The 15,569-nt window shown below is 38.1% G+C and overlaps 2 protein-coding genes across 2 annotated transcripts; one reads left to right on the top strand and one right to left on the bottom strand.

Annotated features, from left to right (window-relative positions):
- Positions 1-819: 819 nt before the first annotated feature.
- LOC144657825 (tRNA (cytosine(72)-C(5))-methyltransferase NSUN6-like) lies at positions 820-7,839 on the bottom strand. The gene is made up of 10 exons (XM_078518190.1): positions 7,708-7,839; positions 6,064-6,201; positions 4,457-4,655; positions 3,973-4,129; positions 3,684-3,844; positions 3,517-3,557; positions 2,436-2,583; positions 2,194-2,354; positions 1,333-1,458; positions 820-1,027 (listed from the first exon to the last, which is right to left on the bottom strand). Exons 1-10 carry the CDS (start codon positions 7,786-7,788, stop codon positions 851-853), a joined length of 1,389 nt encoding a protein of 462 aa, XP_078374316.1. The 5' UTR covers positions 7,789-7,839; the 3' UTR covers positions 820-850.
- A 1,475-nt stretch (positions 7,840-9,314) lies between these two features.
- On the top strand, positions 9,315-15,533 carry LOC144657814 (adenosine receptor A3-like). The gene is made up of 2 exons (XM_078518179.1): positions 9,315-9,637; positions 14,105-15,533. Exons 1-2 carry the CDS (start codon positions 9,412-9,414, stop codon positions 15,097-15,099), a joined length of 1,221 nt encoding a protein of 406 aa, XP_078374305.1. The 5' UTR covers positions 9,315-9,411; the 3' UTR covers positions 15,100-15,533.
- Positions 15,534-15,569: the final 36 nt, after the last annotated feature.

Genomic DNA, 15,569 nt, shown 5'->3' with positions numbered 1-15,569 from the left:
GGAGGTTTCTTCGGTATGTTTACTTCAAAAAAATTAAAACAAACTAATTCTTCGCCTGTTTGTCTTTTCTTCTTTTCTTGCAGAAATGAAAATAGTAGGCTCAGTCATACATTGCTATGCATAGCACCCGTGACCTCAGCTATTTGAGGACTTGTATTTATAAAAAAAAATCTTAGAAAAAAAAGTGCTTTCCAGACATCTCACTAGGAAACCTGACTTACTTTTAAGCTTAGTGTATAGGTTAGTTATATATAGCTAACACCCTTACTTGGTGTACTAAAGGAACTAAGTGTATTATAAAAAGGATCTTAAATTTGTAAGACTTCCTGTGTTGTCAGGCCTCGTTAATTTAATTTGAAAGGGCTCAAAGGAGGAGAACCAATTATAAGAAGCTGCTAACAAACTCGTTGCGCTATGCATTTCAGTCCGGTCTACACATTTTTGGGAGGTGAGGCAACTGCTAGCCTTGGTGCCAGAGGCAAGGCGCCTTTACACGACAGAAAAATTTGGGTACGGACCAATCAAAAAATTGGTCCGGACTTTTTTGTAGAGAAACAGTTGAAGCAAAGTATTTCGCCGTGTGCGACAAAAATCCTCAGGTAACCCTAGGCAAGCTTACTACAGCTGGGGCGCTACTTTGAATAGAACCGACTATGGAAGCACGGGTGCTTAAGGGGATGCAATATATTTTTTACTGCTTTTAAAATTGCTGCACACCAAATTTTGAAGCTTTTTTCTCGCGTTGTGATGAACTCAAAAGCAAGAGGGAAGGAGCAAGGAATGGAGATGTGAAAAATACGCAATCAAAGATAAAAGATGCTCGATGATTTCCATTTTATTTAATTTCGAATCAGCAGCTTTTGACAAACTTAGCAATAAAAAAACCAATAGTATCTACATTGTATGTCGCCGATTGTTCTGTCTCGGCCGAGTCATAAAGCTTGGTGGGATCAAACCTCTGCACCAGTAGGCATTCCTCATCTGATAAACCACAGTTAGCAAGCCCTAGTCCTCCTAACTGAGGATTCTGTGAAGAAACAAAAACATGCTAAAAGAAAAGGCAAGTCAGAAAGAGCAGAACATAACCTTTTCGGCATTGAGATAGCTTTTTTTGACAACTTGCTCGCACTTGCGGGTAAACTTGAAAGTCTGTTTGGCAAGTCCGTACGCAATTTCAACTTGCGTCTTCTTACCGTTTGTCCAGGCCTAATTAAGGACGATTTTCGAGTTGGGGAAAAAAGTCTTTTTTTCTGAGCCACCCTGAGCTGTTTTGCTCGCCTGAGGATAGATGATTTGTTAGGCACAATTCTTTAATTGTAACTCAACACTAACCTGTTTTGCTAGCCTCAGACAAGGAAATGACCTTAGAGCCCAGGCTACTTGTTCTTCATTTTCCTGTGGAGTTATGGTACAAGTAGAATAGACAAGTACTCCACCCTCCTTTAACAAGCCCACGGCCTGCAAGAGAAACGTGTGAAAAACGAATGAGACATGAAGATTTAAAAGACGTAAAACTGTGAAGATCTATTTTACGGGAATTTTGTCGATTTTTGGTCTAACTGTTCTTAAATCAGTAGTAGGCAACTAAACCCATGAAACACATTATCCTTGAACATCTGAAGAAAGATATAACTTAACTTTGCGGAAAGCCTTTCCGGTTCGGTTAGTTGGGAAGCGGAGCGAAGAACAGCGAACGAAAAAACAAATAAGGGACGGAAGGCGCACCCTCGCCTTTGTCCCCTCGCCATTTTTTCGCTTGCCGTTCTTTGCGCCGCTTATCAACTAACCGAACGCCTAAAACAAGCTACTTTGCGGAGAGAAATCAAACCATTGCTTAAAAATCGTTTTTTTGTAGGCGTGCGGAAACAACTTTACTGAACTTAGCCTTAATTTTTCAAGTTGAAATCCATTTCCATCCTAGCCATCCGCAGCCAAAGATGCTTGTAAACAGTTTCAGTGCTCTAATATGGCAATTGTTAATAAAAATAGACCATTATTTTAAGGTTTCTTAGGACACAAATATGTATATTTGGCTTTTCAAAAACCTGTTAGAATCCGTGACAAAGCCCTCTTTAATAAATTGAACTGATGGCAAGTGCAAATAAGTTATCGGTATTGTATCATAACCACAAAGCTAACGAAGGATACGACTCATACTTCACTGACAGGTTACTAACAGTTTTTGTCACTTACAGTCGTAAAGAGTTTCCTCTGTAGTCTCGGATAGGACTGTAACTCTTTCAAAGTCATTCTGACAACAAACTGAGGCCGCTGACCCAAAGCACTGCAGGGAGCATCAAGAAGGATGCGGTCAAATGTTCCACAGGGGTAGGGTGGAGAAGGAGGAAGAACAGCTGAAATGGAAAAAAAGGACACATTTTTAATTTGTGCCAAGCTAGTTAGCATTATGGGCATTCGGTGTAAAATGTACTCACCGTTTTCTCTGTTGTATTGTTTTTCAGGATCTAGAGCTTTGATTCCATCATATACAAAGCTCTTTACAGATTGGACACCAAGCTTATCACAGTTTGCCTTCAGTTTAGCTACTTTAGGTTCACTCTTGTCAAAAGCCACTACTATGCCCTAAAAATAACAATATCTCTTCAGTTGATAAACACTAGACTCTATGACAAGCTCCCACTGTCCTCCTTACGGAAAGAAGTTTACATAACATACATTTTATTCAAGATGCAAACTGGAGTTTAAGAATAAATATCAACGCTAAAAGTACATGACGTTTCGGCGACGACATGTCACCATTATCAAATGCAAATTTTACATGGTACAGAACGGTATTTATAGAAAAGAAAGTGTGAAACTAAATTACAATAAATGAGTTGGAGTTACAAGTAAAAACAAAAACAAAAGAAAAGAAAAAAAGGAATGTCTACCAGTTTCACCTGAAAAAAAGGAAACGTAAAGTGGAAGAAAGTGAAGGGTTTCTGCCTTAGGGAGGTGTCCACATTAGTATGCGAGGGGTATCCTGTTCACTTAAGTAGGTAACTTAGGGGAATCTTCTTTAAAAAGAGGTGCATTCCGTAAAGAGTTGTCCTATGAAAGGTGTCTGCTTACTTGGTTTATCAAGTAAAAGGTTTCTGTCTTAGACAGGTGTCCACCTTAAAAAGGTTTCTGCCTTTGAGATGTATATATGTGAAGAATTTTTTGAAAATTGACAAATGTAAGAGGGTAGATCCCCAGTAACATATCTGCAAAATGCATGGATAGGAACTTTTTAATCAATGTAGGTTAGCAACCCTCCAAGTTAAGACCATTTTAGTCGCCATGGCGACTAAAATTTTGGAGCTGGCGACTAAATTGGAATTGAAGTTGCCAGCCTGGTGACTAAAATTGCGAAGAAGGATTGAAAGCGTGAGCTTAAATTGGCGACTAAAAGTTTTCACTGGCGACCAAACTTGAGCAGTTGGTGGCGAAATGGCCACTAAGGAAAAAAATAAACTTGGAGGGTTGGTTAGATATACTTTTTTCATCAATGGGAGTTTAGCTTCTCCAGCTCACCTTGTCTCCCATGAGAGATGCTATGTGAGAAGTTTTTCCACCTATGAGAAGATAGGTTTTACATATTTTTCTGTGAATACTTTTTTGAAAAAATAAAAATAAAACAAATTTGTTTGTCACGTTGAATCTAGGGACCTAGAAACTAAGTCGCTGGGTCAGTATCTCACCTGGTGCAGCACACATGTCTAAGATCATTTCACCAGGCTGTGGGTCCAATACATGTCCAACTACTGCAGAAGGTAAGTTCTGAAGGAACAACAGATCAGGAAGAACTCCACTCAAAGATGGGCAGCTAAACAATGGAGATGTCATACAGACTGCTACACCACTAGAAAAACAAACAAACAAACAAAATAATGGTAAAAGTTTTCTCATGTAAGTGACTTGGATAAAGGCTCACAATAGGTCCCAAGTAAAACAGTGTTGAAGGATAAAAGCAGCTAATAATAACCTCACCTCATATTTTGTTGTGAACAGAAAATATCCTTCCTGGCCAGAACAGCAGTTCCATTTCCTACAAACAGCTTCTTTCCATCATATTGTTTAGTGAGACCCTTACGACATTTGCCATCAAGATCAGCATACACTGAGACTACATCTCCTCTGTCAATACCTGTTGAAATATGACCCACACTTTGAATGTTGTATGCATTGTTGTAGAATGTACATAACTTCTTTTTCCAAGGCCGAGAGGCAAACAGCTACCAGTGCTTTATTGACTTTGGTTAGCATTAAAGAACTAGGAGTATTGCTACTCTTCCTGAATGCATAGCGAGTTCATTGCTGGAAACTCTCCCCCCCCCCCCCCTCCACACACACACACAACACACACCCCTCCCTGCATTTTGTCAGGTGTTACCCTCGAGTCCTTTACTCGCAACCATTAAGTCACCATGTCTCCTAGATCCTACAGAAAACACACTTGAGAATCTGAACTTACCAGGGTGGGCTGCCATGACTCCTGGAGCGTAGATATCTGCACCACGGAGTATAGCTGCACCACAGTGCAAGTCAACAATGATCTCCTTTACAACTGGCACGAGATCACTGGCTGGACCAGACCCGTGTATTAACAGGATGTCACTCAACCTGTAATGCTCTGTCACTTTGTAGTTACATCGCTTGCCATCCTTACCTTCCTAATATTACAAACCATAAGGACAGAACATAAATCCATTTTTTTATATTCTTAATTCTAATTTGAAAGATTCTAATAACGGAGGCTTTCGTTATACAATTTAGAATAAAAATCAGCGAAAATAAATGACGTTTCATGAATCGCGGTTCATCATTATCAAATTCTAAAAAAGTTAGATTCTGATGAGTTCAATATATATTAAGAGTGCGTGTTAAAATCTCGTTGCATAAGATTAAAGACTATACAATGTGAATTGTATAGAGTGTTAATTACGAACTAAATAGTTTTGCTTTAATGGAGTCAGATTGAGTGTTCAGTTTAGGTTTTAACTCCTGGATAAAGAGCATTTCGAAGATCAAGCGTTCGAATTTCCCGCGACATTTCTTCAAGATTGTAAATTGCTTGTTAAGATCTTTGTTACTCTGGTTGTGGGCGTCACGCAGGTGGTTTCCAATAGCTGAGTGCTTATGTTCATCAATGCGTTGGAAAAGGTGTCGGCGAGTGTAGCCTACATAATCCGCATCACACGAATCACATTTAAATTTGTAAACAACACATTGTTGATTTATAAGCGGCGGTTTGGCCTCTGCTACATTGATGTCGTCGGCAATTTTCTTGCTTGTGAAAACTGGGCGTAGATCGCTGTTTATTTTCTTGCCAAGATCGGACAGCTGCCTTCGTACAACGTCTGCTGATCTTTGGTCTTTGAATGGCAGAATAATCCAAACGGGTGCATTTGCTTGAACATCGCGAACTTGCTGTTGACTTCGCGACTTGGTGAATCAAGTTATGGTGAAATTAACGAGCTTCTCTGGGTACTTTAGTTTCAAGAAGATCCCTCTCAAGGTTTCACATTCTTCAGCAAATAGATAGTTCGTAATTAACACTCTATACAATTCACATTGTATAGTCTTTAATCTTATGCAACGAGATTTTAACACGCACTCTTAATATATATTGAACTCATCAGAATCTGACTTTTTTAGAATTTGATAATGATGAACCGCGATTCATCGAAACGTCATTTATTTTCGCTGATTTTTATTCTAATTTGAAAGCTTTAAATAATAATTCATTTACCCATGTCTCTGTACAAAAAGAGCCAATGACAGTTTGTTTATAAGATAATAAAAAAATAATCCCCTCCCCCCATGAAAGCTTTAACATGTTTACCAGATCTGCAGTCATGGATCAGAGGGGTTTTTCACATACATTTCTTCATTGAGTTTCAAGAATGTTGATCATATTACCATGTGAAGAAAATGCTTTTTTTGTCATCTTTCTTTTAGTAATTTGACAGTGAGGTACTGGCGCTGTATATTAAGTTAATGTTAATAGTTTGTTGGTGAAACCCTGATTATTATTGGCAACCACGGAACCTGAAATGCTGCAGGTTTTCTACAACATACTTGCTCCAGAATCTTCTGTAGTTGCTGCTGTGCATCATGTAATGTTGTCTTCAAAGTGTTCACTCGCACTACCGTAAACAGCGGTGGAGTACCAAGAGCTCCCAGCAGTTTATTAAATCTCACAGAGGCTGCATGTTCCTGTCTTAACAAGAGAAATGGAATTAAATGGAATTTCCACATAAAGAACAAGTAAACATTCAGGTATTCTGTAGTTAAAATATAATAAATTCAATTGACACAAATATGAGGTGACAAGAAAAGAAAGAGCCTCTATAACCTGGTCTTTTATCTCCCCTCTTTTTACTTTCCGTCAATGTCTTGTCATGTGATGGGTATCCCCCTTTCCATAGGACCCTTTTCTTAAAAACGGCTGTCCAGAATGGATTGCATGTTTTCAAGCAAGCAATGTTTATCCACAGGCAGACCACCCTATGTTGAAATCAATGGCGCATATAGAAGATATATAGAGAAACATTACGTCGGCTTCGATTTACTACAAAATATAAAATTTACTCTAAATGATTCAATAAAAGTTAAGATGAAATGCTGAATGTGTCTTGTGTCGTGTCTTTTTGCCGCTCCGAGCCCTTTAAGACGTTTATTTTGCGAGATCATTTAGCGACCGTTAGAAGAGAGAGAGAAGAGAGAACAAGGCAGGCAGCTTTACCGCTGGCGGTCGCGACCTTGTCTAATTCAAGCTGGAACTGACGCTAAACCATCAAAATTCTCGCCTCGAAAACACCGGCATCCGATCGACTAGATATTTCTCTGTCCTTGTGCCGAATTAGAGCTTCACACTTCCAATATTTTTCGAGTAAAGCGATCCCAAAGTCTCAAAAGTAGCTTTCTCCATATGATCAGTGCAAAATTCTGGATCAAAGGAATTTGAAACGTGAATAACAAAAGGAAATTTGAAACATCTGTCAAACATCAAATAAAATAACAAAAGAAAATTAGGGCACGTGCGTTTGATGTTTGACAGATGTGTCAAATTTCCTTTTGTTATTCGCATGTTTCAAATTCCTTTGATCCAGAATTTTGCACTGATCATATTGAGAAAGCTACTTTTGAGACTTCGGGATCGCTTTACTCGAAAAATATTGGAAGTGTGAAGCTCTAATTCGGCACAAGGACAGAGAAATATCTAGTCGATCGGATGCCGGTGTTTTCGAGGCGAGAATTTTGATGGTTTAGCGTCAGTTCCAGCTTGAATTAGACAAGGTCGCGACCGCCAGCGGTAAAGCTGCCTGCCTTGTTCTCTTCTCTCTCTCTTCTAACGGTTGCTAAATGATTTCGCAAAATAAACGTCTTAAAGGGCTCGGGGCGGCAAAAAAACACGACACAAGACACATTCAGCATTTCATATTAACTTTTATTGAATCATTTAGAGTAAATTTTATATTTTGTAGTAAATCGAAGCCGACGTAATGTTTCTCTGACTTCTCTATATATCTTCTATATGCGCCATTGATTTCAACATAACCTTATGTCAACAATTATTAACCACGAACACATAGGGTGGTCTGCCTGTGGTTTATCTTGGCGAGTGAGGTAACTTTAATGCATTGGGTTATTTGCTAAAGTTTGCCACGATTTCCTCCAAATTGTTGTGAATGAACGCAAACTAAATGCACGATAACTTACCTTTGCAAAAAACAGGGAATTCCTCAAAAAGTCCTCGACTTCAGGGAATGAGAAAGACAACCTAGGAAGACGATGTAACATCTTCAAATGGCCGCCATTTTTGCTAGATTAGTACCCAGGTTTATCGAGCAACAAGCGCGTGGGAGTGGGAGACCGAAGGCCAGGAGAGCTAGATCAAAGGAAGTCGCGTGTGCCGGGCGTGTGGGCTAAATAATTTTGAAGAAGGGGATTGTTATCTGCTTTTCACCGCTGCAATCAGGAACACTTTTCCCTTGTGAAACGCTCTCAAGAAAGCTCCCTTTTATTCCATACGGAAAAGATCTTATCTGATTTTATCACAGTTTCTAGCATCCTTGGTTTCTTTTCATGTCATTTCCCACCATTGATGCTTTCTCAGGCTGGATTATTATATTATGAAATGTATTTAAATTCGCGTTTCGTATTTAAATTCGTGTTATATTTTTTTTTTCACATAAACCCTTTTATAACCGCAATTTGGCCGCGCTATTCATGTCATATCAGGCTCCTGCAGGTCATATAAAATACGAAGAAATCTTTCAAAACAGTGACGGGGCACCATATTGAATTTATTTCAGAAGGCTTCGCTTACAGCTTGTTTGGTATATTTTTGTGTTGCCTAAGAAGTCTCTCGGTGAAAAAAAAATCTTATAATTAATTAAATCAGTGATCGTTTTATTTTTTATTTTTTAGATAAATATATATGAACGGATCCGGCCGGAAAACTAATGACAATGTATATAAACATTTATATCTTCAGTTTCCTAAGTTGTAGGTAGACTGATCTTCAAAACATAAAAAATAAAAAATAAAAACATTCGTGACATAGAGTCAGACTAAACTCATGGCCGTGAGTGGACATTCTTTAGTCTAATATTACAAAAAATTCAAAAGTGCAGAAATTTAATAAAACAGTGAATGATGGAAAGAATGCAGTAACTAAAAACAGAATCAAACTGATAACAGCAGTACCTCCCTTTTATACTTTGAACAAAAGACGTGGCAAGTGAAATAAATAAAAAAGAATTTGAGGAAAATCACGAATTTGCGTCGTTGTAATATTTTGTACGTGTTGATATATGACACCAGAATGAATGAAATGTACAAAATGCAGTTCACGCTGTTCACGTAATGATAGCAATATTTGACCGGATCGGAGAACTGAATGAAATGCCCACGAACACGTGCAAAGATTTAATAAACGAGTCATAATATTGATATAAACCAGTAGGGAGGTTACTAACAACTTTCAACAAGCTTGTGCTATGTTTACATTTTTCCTTCCGGAGAAGCCTTGGAGAAGCCCACTAATTGATTTTTAGTTGCTCAAGTGAAACTCATTTAGCGTACTTTTCTTTTTCAAAAAAAAAATCAGGGGCTCTCTAATTTAAAAAAAAGAAATAATAAATTAATCTTCACAACCTGGAGAATGGCGCCTTCGTTCGACAATAAATCAATTTAACGAGCGATTAATTTTTGTTTTGCAATTTCACTGCAACAATAAGCGCGCAAGTGTCACGTATGACGTCACGCGTCAATCATCACCATTATTTGAAATATTTCCGCCGTGTATAAATATCTACATATGTATTGAATTTCGCATTACAATCACTTATCTAAGAACATCATGTCTCTTGTCTAGTTGTATGTTTATCACCTTACAAGAGCGAAGACTTTAGGTCAACCATGGCGAATGACACGAACAATTTTACGGGACCAGAAAAAACCGGCGAAGTAAACGACGATTTGTCGAAAGGGTGGCAAGCGTTTCAAATCATCTTTTGGACGTGGTTAAGTTTGGTGACTGTCATCGGTAATGGGTTGGTGTTGGTTTGTGTGCTGATGAAAAAGCGACACAATTCTTCCACGTTTAAGTTTTATGGAAGCCTTGCTTTGGGTGATCTACTTGTAGGTTAGTACAAACATTAATAGAAACGGTAACAACATACTTTGTCAAATATATGGTATTTAAGATATATGTTCTTCAAATTACATAAATGTATCGAGCGCGGGTTAATGAAACACATATTATAATTATTAAATAGTAAGTTAATATAATCACCAAGATGCTCAGCATAGTTTATCAGATATCGGACCAACCGACAACTTCATAACGATTGTGTTATGCTTGACTGTAAAATCACTTGTTTACTTGATCATGTAAATGAACCTAGCGGATCACTTTGAAAAATCGGGATAAATTTCTTTAATACTTGTATCACTTTATTTTAATGTGATTAGCACGTTGAAAAAGGAAAATATTTTGATTATATACATCTAGCTTTAACTTTGAAATGCAACTCACGACGTTAAAATTTGTCAGAACCTTCATGCACCGCTATTGTAATATATTACACTTTTTAAACGTTTACCCAAAGAACGAAACATAAACAGTTATCTCAAGGTGTCATACCCTTTGTCCATATCGGCTTTGGCTGAATGGAATTTCGTGACCTGTGCTCTGACAATCGATTTAAAGTTTTTTTTTTTTTGCAACGCAAACATTGTGGACTTATTATTTGCTTTCCAACTTCTCAAACAATGCTTTTGTCGCTGAAACTTGCAGCGTCCCGCTTTTACACGGAAAATAAATCAATTTGCGATTCAAAACAGGAAGCTGGCTAATATGAATAAACACCGCAAAAACTAATTCATTCGTTAAATTTTGACTCTCAACTCAAAATTCGTGATCACTTATCCAACTTAATGAACAGGTCAATTGCTTCTTACGGTGACATGTCCAAGAATTCTGTTTCTTTGATTATTGATGCACTATTCAGAACTGTTTCTCTTTCTTTACTCAAGAAATAGAAAAATTTTTCAGTCAACTAGAAACTCTTCGAAAATACTCGTTTAATGAAACTTTATTCTGAGTAGGCGTCTGTCATTTTTTAAACGCGTGCGTTTTCTAATCTGTTGCAATCTACATATTGTAGTGCCATGATCGTATCCGGATTAATTGGTTGGTGACGTCACAATATCACGTTCGGAGCAAAAAGTGTATGTCACGCTACCCTGAATCATCTCTTTCTGTGACGTAAAAAAAATCAAAACAAGACTAAACCTTAAAATAATACTTTTCTACGATAGAGAAAAGCCATAGAGGTAACAGTAAATCATAAAGAAGCTAGGATTGTAAAGATATGGGAAGGGTCTATGTTAGGGCTTTCCACAAGTTGCTCGAGATTTCCCAAAAAGTTGCCCGTAATTTCTCAAAAAGTTGCTCAAAAGTTGCTCCAAAAATCCAAAAAAGTTGCTTCTGGTAATAAAAGTTGCTCGAAAGTTGCTCAAAAAAATCCAAAGCGCTGCTTCTAATCAAGATAATTTCTTTAAATATATGCTAATTTTCCTTTGATTGTTAAATTTCTAAACAAAAAATATATTTCTAAGCAGTTTTATGCAATTTTACAGCAAAAGAAGTCTCTAAAAAACATATCAAGGGGAAAACTTGTAAAATGATGATTTCATGTTTGCCGAGGAGTTTTGTAATGTTTTAGTGCAGAATGAGCCGAAAGTTGAAACGTCTTCAGACGTTTCTCGAAAACCTTCGTCAAACTTCGTAAATCTTCGGAAACGTTCGTATGGCCTTTGAGCAACACTCGGATAATCTTCGGAGATCTTCGGTCTGGAAATTGCTCAAAATGCAACAAGTTGCTCGAGAGGGAAAAAGTTGCTCGAAGGGGAAAAAGTTGCTCGAAACATGAAAAGTTGCCAAAAAGTTGCCGAGCAACTTGTGGAAAGCCCTAGTCTATGTCACGGATTTTAACAGATTTTTGAACGAACAAAATTTATATTTGTGACGCAGGAGACCTAAAAATGGAGATAATCTAATTGGCGCGTGTCGCGTGTCGCGGGTAAAAGTCGCGGGTCGCGGGTAAAATGTCGCGGGTAGACAAAAATGTCGCGGGTACAAAAAATTGTCGCGGGTCCGAAAAAAAGGTAAATTTGTTTGTTTTATAGTTTTTCTTAAGTTCAATACCTCATTAAAGATAATAGAATAACAATAACAAGTACTTCAATGTAAATTAAACTTTACTTTAGTTTTCTAGTGACCTCTAGTTTTCCATGGACAATTTTCGAACAGTATACTACTCTAATGTTATTTTCTTTTCTGTTTTTCCAAAAATAGTTGAACGTTATAAATGATAAATTGACGTTAACTATAGCACCAACAGCAATATCTCAAAAGTTAGACAAAAATGTATTTGCTTCCTGAAATGGAATAAATACTTGTGCTTGCAAAAAGTTACATGTACGTCGCTAGTGGGAACCGGTATCATCTCAACTGTTTTCTCGAATTCACCAGCGAATTTAGTTGATTCGATTAAAGCCATTTTTCTCGAGGCTATACCAATACTTATGCTTTCAAAAAGTAACACAGGGTATTTATTCCATACTTTTTTTGTCTAGTAGAGGTTGTCGGTAGCATGTATGTATGTGTGTGTGTGTAATTTTAAGCGAAGCAATGTGCACCTTTGCAGCTTTGTTTTTTCGACGCGCTGCGTACAGCCGTGTCAAAGTTAAGCTTAATAAACTGGAAAAATCGCGTAAACAAAGTTACAATGGTTGAATTTTCGTTATATTTGTAATAAACAAAATACAAGTAGAAGGAGCTTTGTACGGATTATTATTAACTGTTGCAAAACTTTGGAAAACGCACTCGTTTTGCTGCGCTCGTTAGTTCGGTTCGTTTCCAAAGGCTTGCAACTCGTGAATGAAAATTCTTACGGCGCACTTTCTACAAAGAAATCTTTATTTTCTAAAAAAAATTTTAATTTAAAACGCGAAGACCGCTTACCTTTGAAAGCTATCACCTCCAGATATCGTTAAAACTTAGACTTAGTAGAAGTAGCAGACAGGTGTTGTATACAACAAGGTTATGGAAAGGATTCCAGACAGTGCCAACTCCGCGTGGTTGAAGAAAGATTGTCTCCGGCTTCGCCTTTTCGAAATAATTCCACTGAGAGATTCTTGAGTCGGGTGATCAAAGTAAAAAAAAGTCTAAACGGTACCACGAAATATAGAACTTGTACCACGAAGTATAGAGCTGTAAACGCGAGCGAACAGCGTTCTAATAATTGAACTTTTCGACACGGAAACGTATCAATAAAATCTGTCGCAAAGTGGAGGAGTGACGTATGTTGAAGGCGATTCACAGCAGTCAAACGCAGAAATCCCGCACCACTTTCGCTTTTCGTTGTGTAACTTTGTTAAAGTTTGACAGAAATTTTTGAAAGTCTTTCGTCAAAAAAAAGTTATAAAAGTGGCGATGGGAAACCAAATTACGATACATACACAATGTCAACAAGTCATTGCTATTGTATTATTGTTTTATTATCTTGAACGTTGGTGTAGTATATCCTGTTCAAAAACTAGAAAGCAAAAGTAAAGTTAAATTTTTCGTCTGTACCTACTTTCAATCACTTGTTATCGTTATTCTATTATCTTTAATGAGGTATTGAACTTAAGAAAAACTATAAAACAAAAAATATAACTTTTTTCGGACCCGCGACAATTTTTTGTACCCGCGACATTTTACCCGCGACAATTTTGTCTACCCGCGACATTTTACCCGCGACACGCGACACGCGCCAATTAGATTATCTCCTAAAAATGATGGTTTATTGTTATTACAAATTGCTATATTAGAGCACTGAAACTGTTAACGAGCGTCTGCCTGCGGATGGCTAGGATGGAAATGGATTGCAATTTGCAACTTAAGTTGTTTCTGCGCGTCTTCAAAAAAATCGATAGTTATAGCCGTAGCTAAGCTTGATTTCTATCAACGCAGTTTTAGGTTATATCTTTTTTTAGATGTTCAAAGATAATATTTTACATGGGTAAAGTTGCCTACCACTAATTTCACAACAGTTTAGACCAAAAATCTGCCAAATCCCCGTTACGTAGCTCCTTTAAGCGATGGTTTGACTGTTGGTTGTCTCTGGATCTTTTTTTTCTCAAAAGATGACCAAAAATATGACAAACGAAGCATTACCAAAAAATTTATACTCCTTTACGAGAAAATTTCAGTACTTGAAAAACAAATCAAGAGCTGTTCATTGTTCTGTTTTCTTCTTTCCATCAGCTTATTTTTTTTTCCGGTTTCGTTCTCGTGGCGTCAAATGGGTATTAGAAACTGAACAATGTAAAACATTAAAATCTTGGAAGAACTAGGATTTCTCCGTATCTTTATCGTGGATGCAATCTCTTTTCTAATGCTGCTCTGAGTCCTTAGTTCCTATTGGTTAGTGGCAGGAAGACTCTGGGAACAGTCGAGGACATTTATTGGGCATGCGACGATCTCATACTTCCATACAAAAACAATTTACAATTAGAAGTGATATTTGTGTTAACGTATTTTCTCCGGATCTCTCCCCAGGAATATTTTGCGCCCCTGTGCTTTTGATAGTGGCATGTCGCCAGCAGTGGAACATGGGGGATGCCCTGTGCAGGGCTTTTTCCACAGTGATTTCACTCTCGCTCAATGTGTCCATCATGACGTTGTTTCTCATTAGCTTGGATCGTTTAAACGCCGTGTCTAAGCCCTTTCACTACAGAGCCAAAGAAACATTTACGCAGAAGTGGACAATGTGGCTCATTATTTTCGCCTGGCTCCACTCCATATTCTGGGCCGCGGCTCCCTTAGTGGGCTGGGGAGAGATAATCAAAGATGAAGTCACAAATTCCTGCAAGCCTAACTGGGCAGCGGAGGGGCTCAAAAACACCTTGTTCTCCATGGGTTTAGCAGGATTTGCGTTTGCTATCCCAGTGTTATCAATGATAGTCGTCTATGGTATAATTTATTATCGCTCAAAATTAAGCAGTAGGTTTATGAAGAACCGATCCCAGAGCACTGTAGATCAAGACAATCAGAATACTCGTCAAAAGCAACAGAGCGCCATATTGCGGACTGTCTTAGTAGTAGTTGGTATGTTTGCGTTCTGCTGGCTGCCATACACCATCGCCACCACATTCAAATTATTCTTCCGCAAGCCCTCGCCTGTATGGCTGATTCATTTAGGCTTAATGTTCGCTGCTTCCAACAGTTCTGTTAACCCTGCCATTTACTCAGCATTTGATAAGGGCATGCGAGATGAGTTCAAGAAAATTTGCCGCAGAAAAAGAGACATTTCTGAAGAGGATGGCGTCCGGAGTCGGCGAAGCAGCTCAAACCTGGCAACATTTAACAACACTGTCACAAGAATAAGCAACGAAACCGTGAACAAAATCATCGCCAAGGAAGGCAAAGAAATGAATGGCAAAGCAATACCAAGGAAAGAAACAATGAGCAAGTCTTATGATAATATGGTTGAGCTATTTGTCAAAGACATCGCTCAAAAACTGGAAACGCACGCGAGAGAGACTTGGGTATAGATTGCTTGGTAGCACTCTTGCCTTTAAAGCTTATTTTAGCGAGTCCCTCCTTTGCAACGTTACGTAAATGAAGTCCGTACCCTCAACTGTCGTGGAGTATCCCGAGGAAACTTCCTTCTGTTACAGAAAGTGCACAGAATACAGTAAAATTATGTTTCATTTTATACCTAGCCTGCGCATACAGACTGTTATTATTGTGTGCTACCGTTGCGTACTGCTATAAAATATTTCCAGTGCCGGATGAAACTAATGAAGATAAGTTCTTGCGTTGAAAAGCTAACACCCAAATACTAGGGACGCGCCTAAAGGGCTTATAGCACACTAACGTGCACGAAATTCTCTCCAGACTGATCAAAACCTCGAAGGCCAGAACAGTAATTACTTTTAAAAAAGACAAGAAATGGCCAGGTTATGATTTTCTTCTGTTGTAAGAGTTTTACCTTTAAAACCTGGAAACAAGTCCGTTATTC

Source organism: Oculina patagonica, chromosome 6, assembly GCF_052425735.1.
Source record: "Oculina patagonica isolate OP01 chromosome 6, crgOcupat, whole genome shotgun sequence".
In the NCBI taxonomy this organism is placed as follows: Eukaryota; Metazoa; Cnidaria; class Anthozoa; order Scleractinia; family Oculinidae; genus Oculina; species Oculina patagonica.
The sequence above is the reverse complement of the archived record's forward strand: the minus strand, read 5'-3'. Positions and strand labels throughout refer to the sequence as shown.

Coding starts and splice junctions, on each gene's coding strand:
- LOC144657825 (XM_078518190.1), bottom strand. CDS start 7,788: ATGTTACATCGTCTTCCTAGGTTGTCTTTCTCATTCCCTGAAGTCGAG. Junction 4,656..6,063: donor TACAGAAGATTCTGGAGCAA/GTATGTTGTAGA, acceptor TTGTAATATTAG/GAAGGTAAGGATGGCAAGCG. Junction 4,130..4,456: donor AGTCATGGCAGCCCACCCTG/GTAAGTTCAGAT, acceptor ATATTTCAACAG/GTATTGACAGAGGAGATGTA.
- LOC144657814 (XM_078518179.1), top strand. CDS start 9,412: ATGGCGAATGACACGAACAATTTTACGGGACCAGAAAAAACCGGCGAA. Junction 9,638..14,104: donor TTTGGGTGATCTACTTGTAG/GTTAGTACAAAC, acceptor ATCTCTCCCCAG/GAATATTTTGCGCCCCTGTG.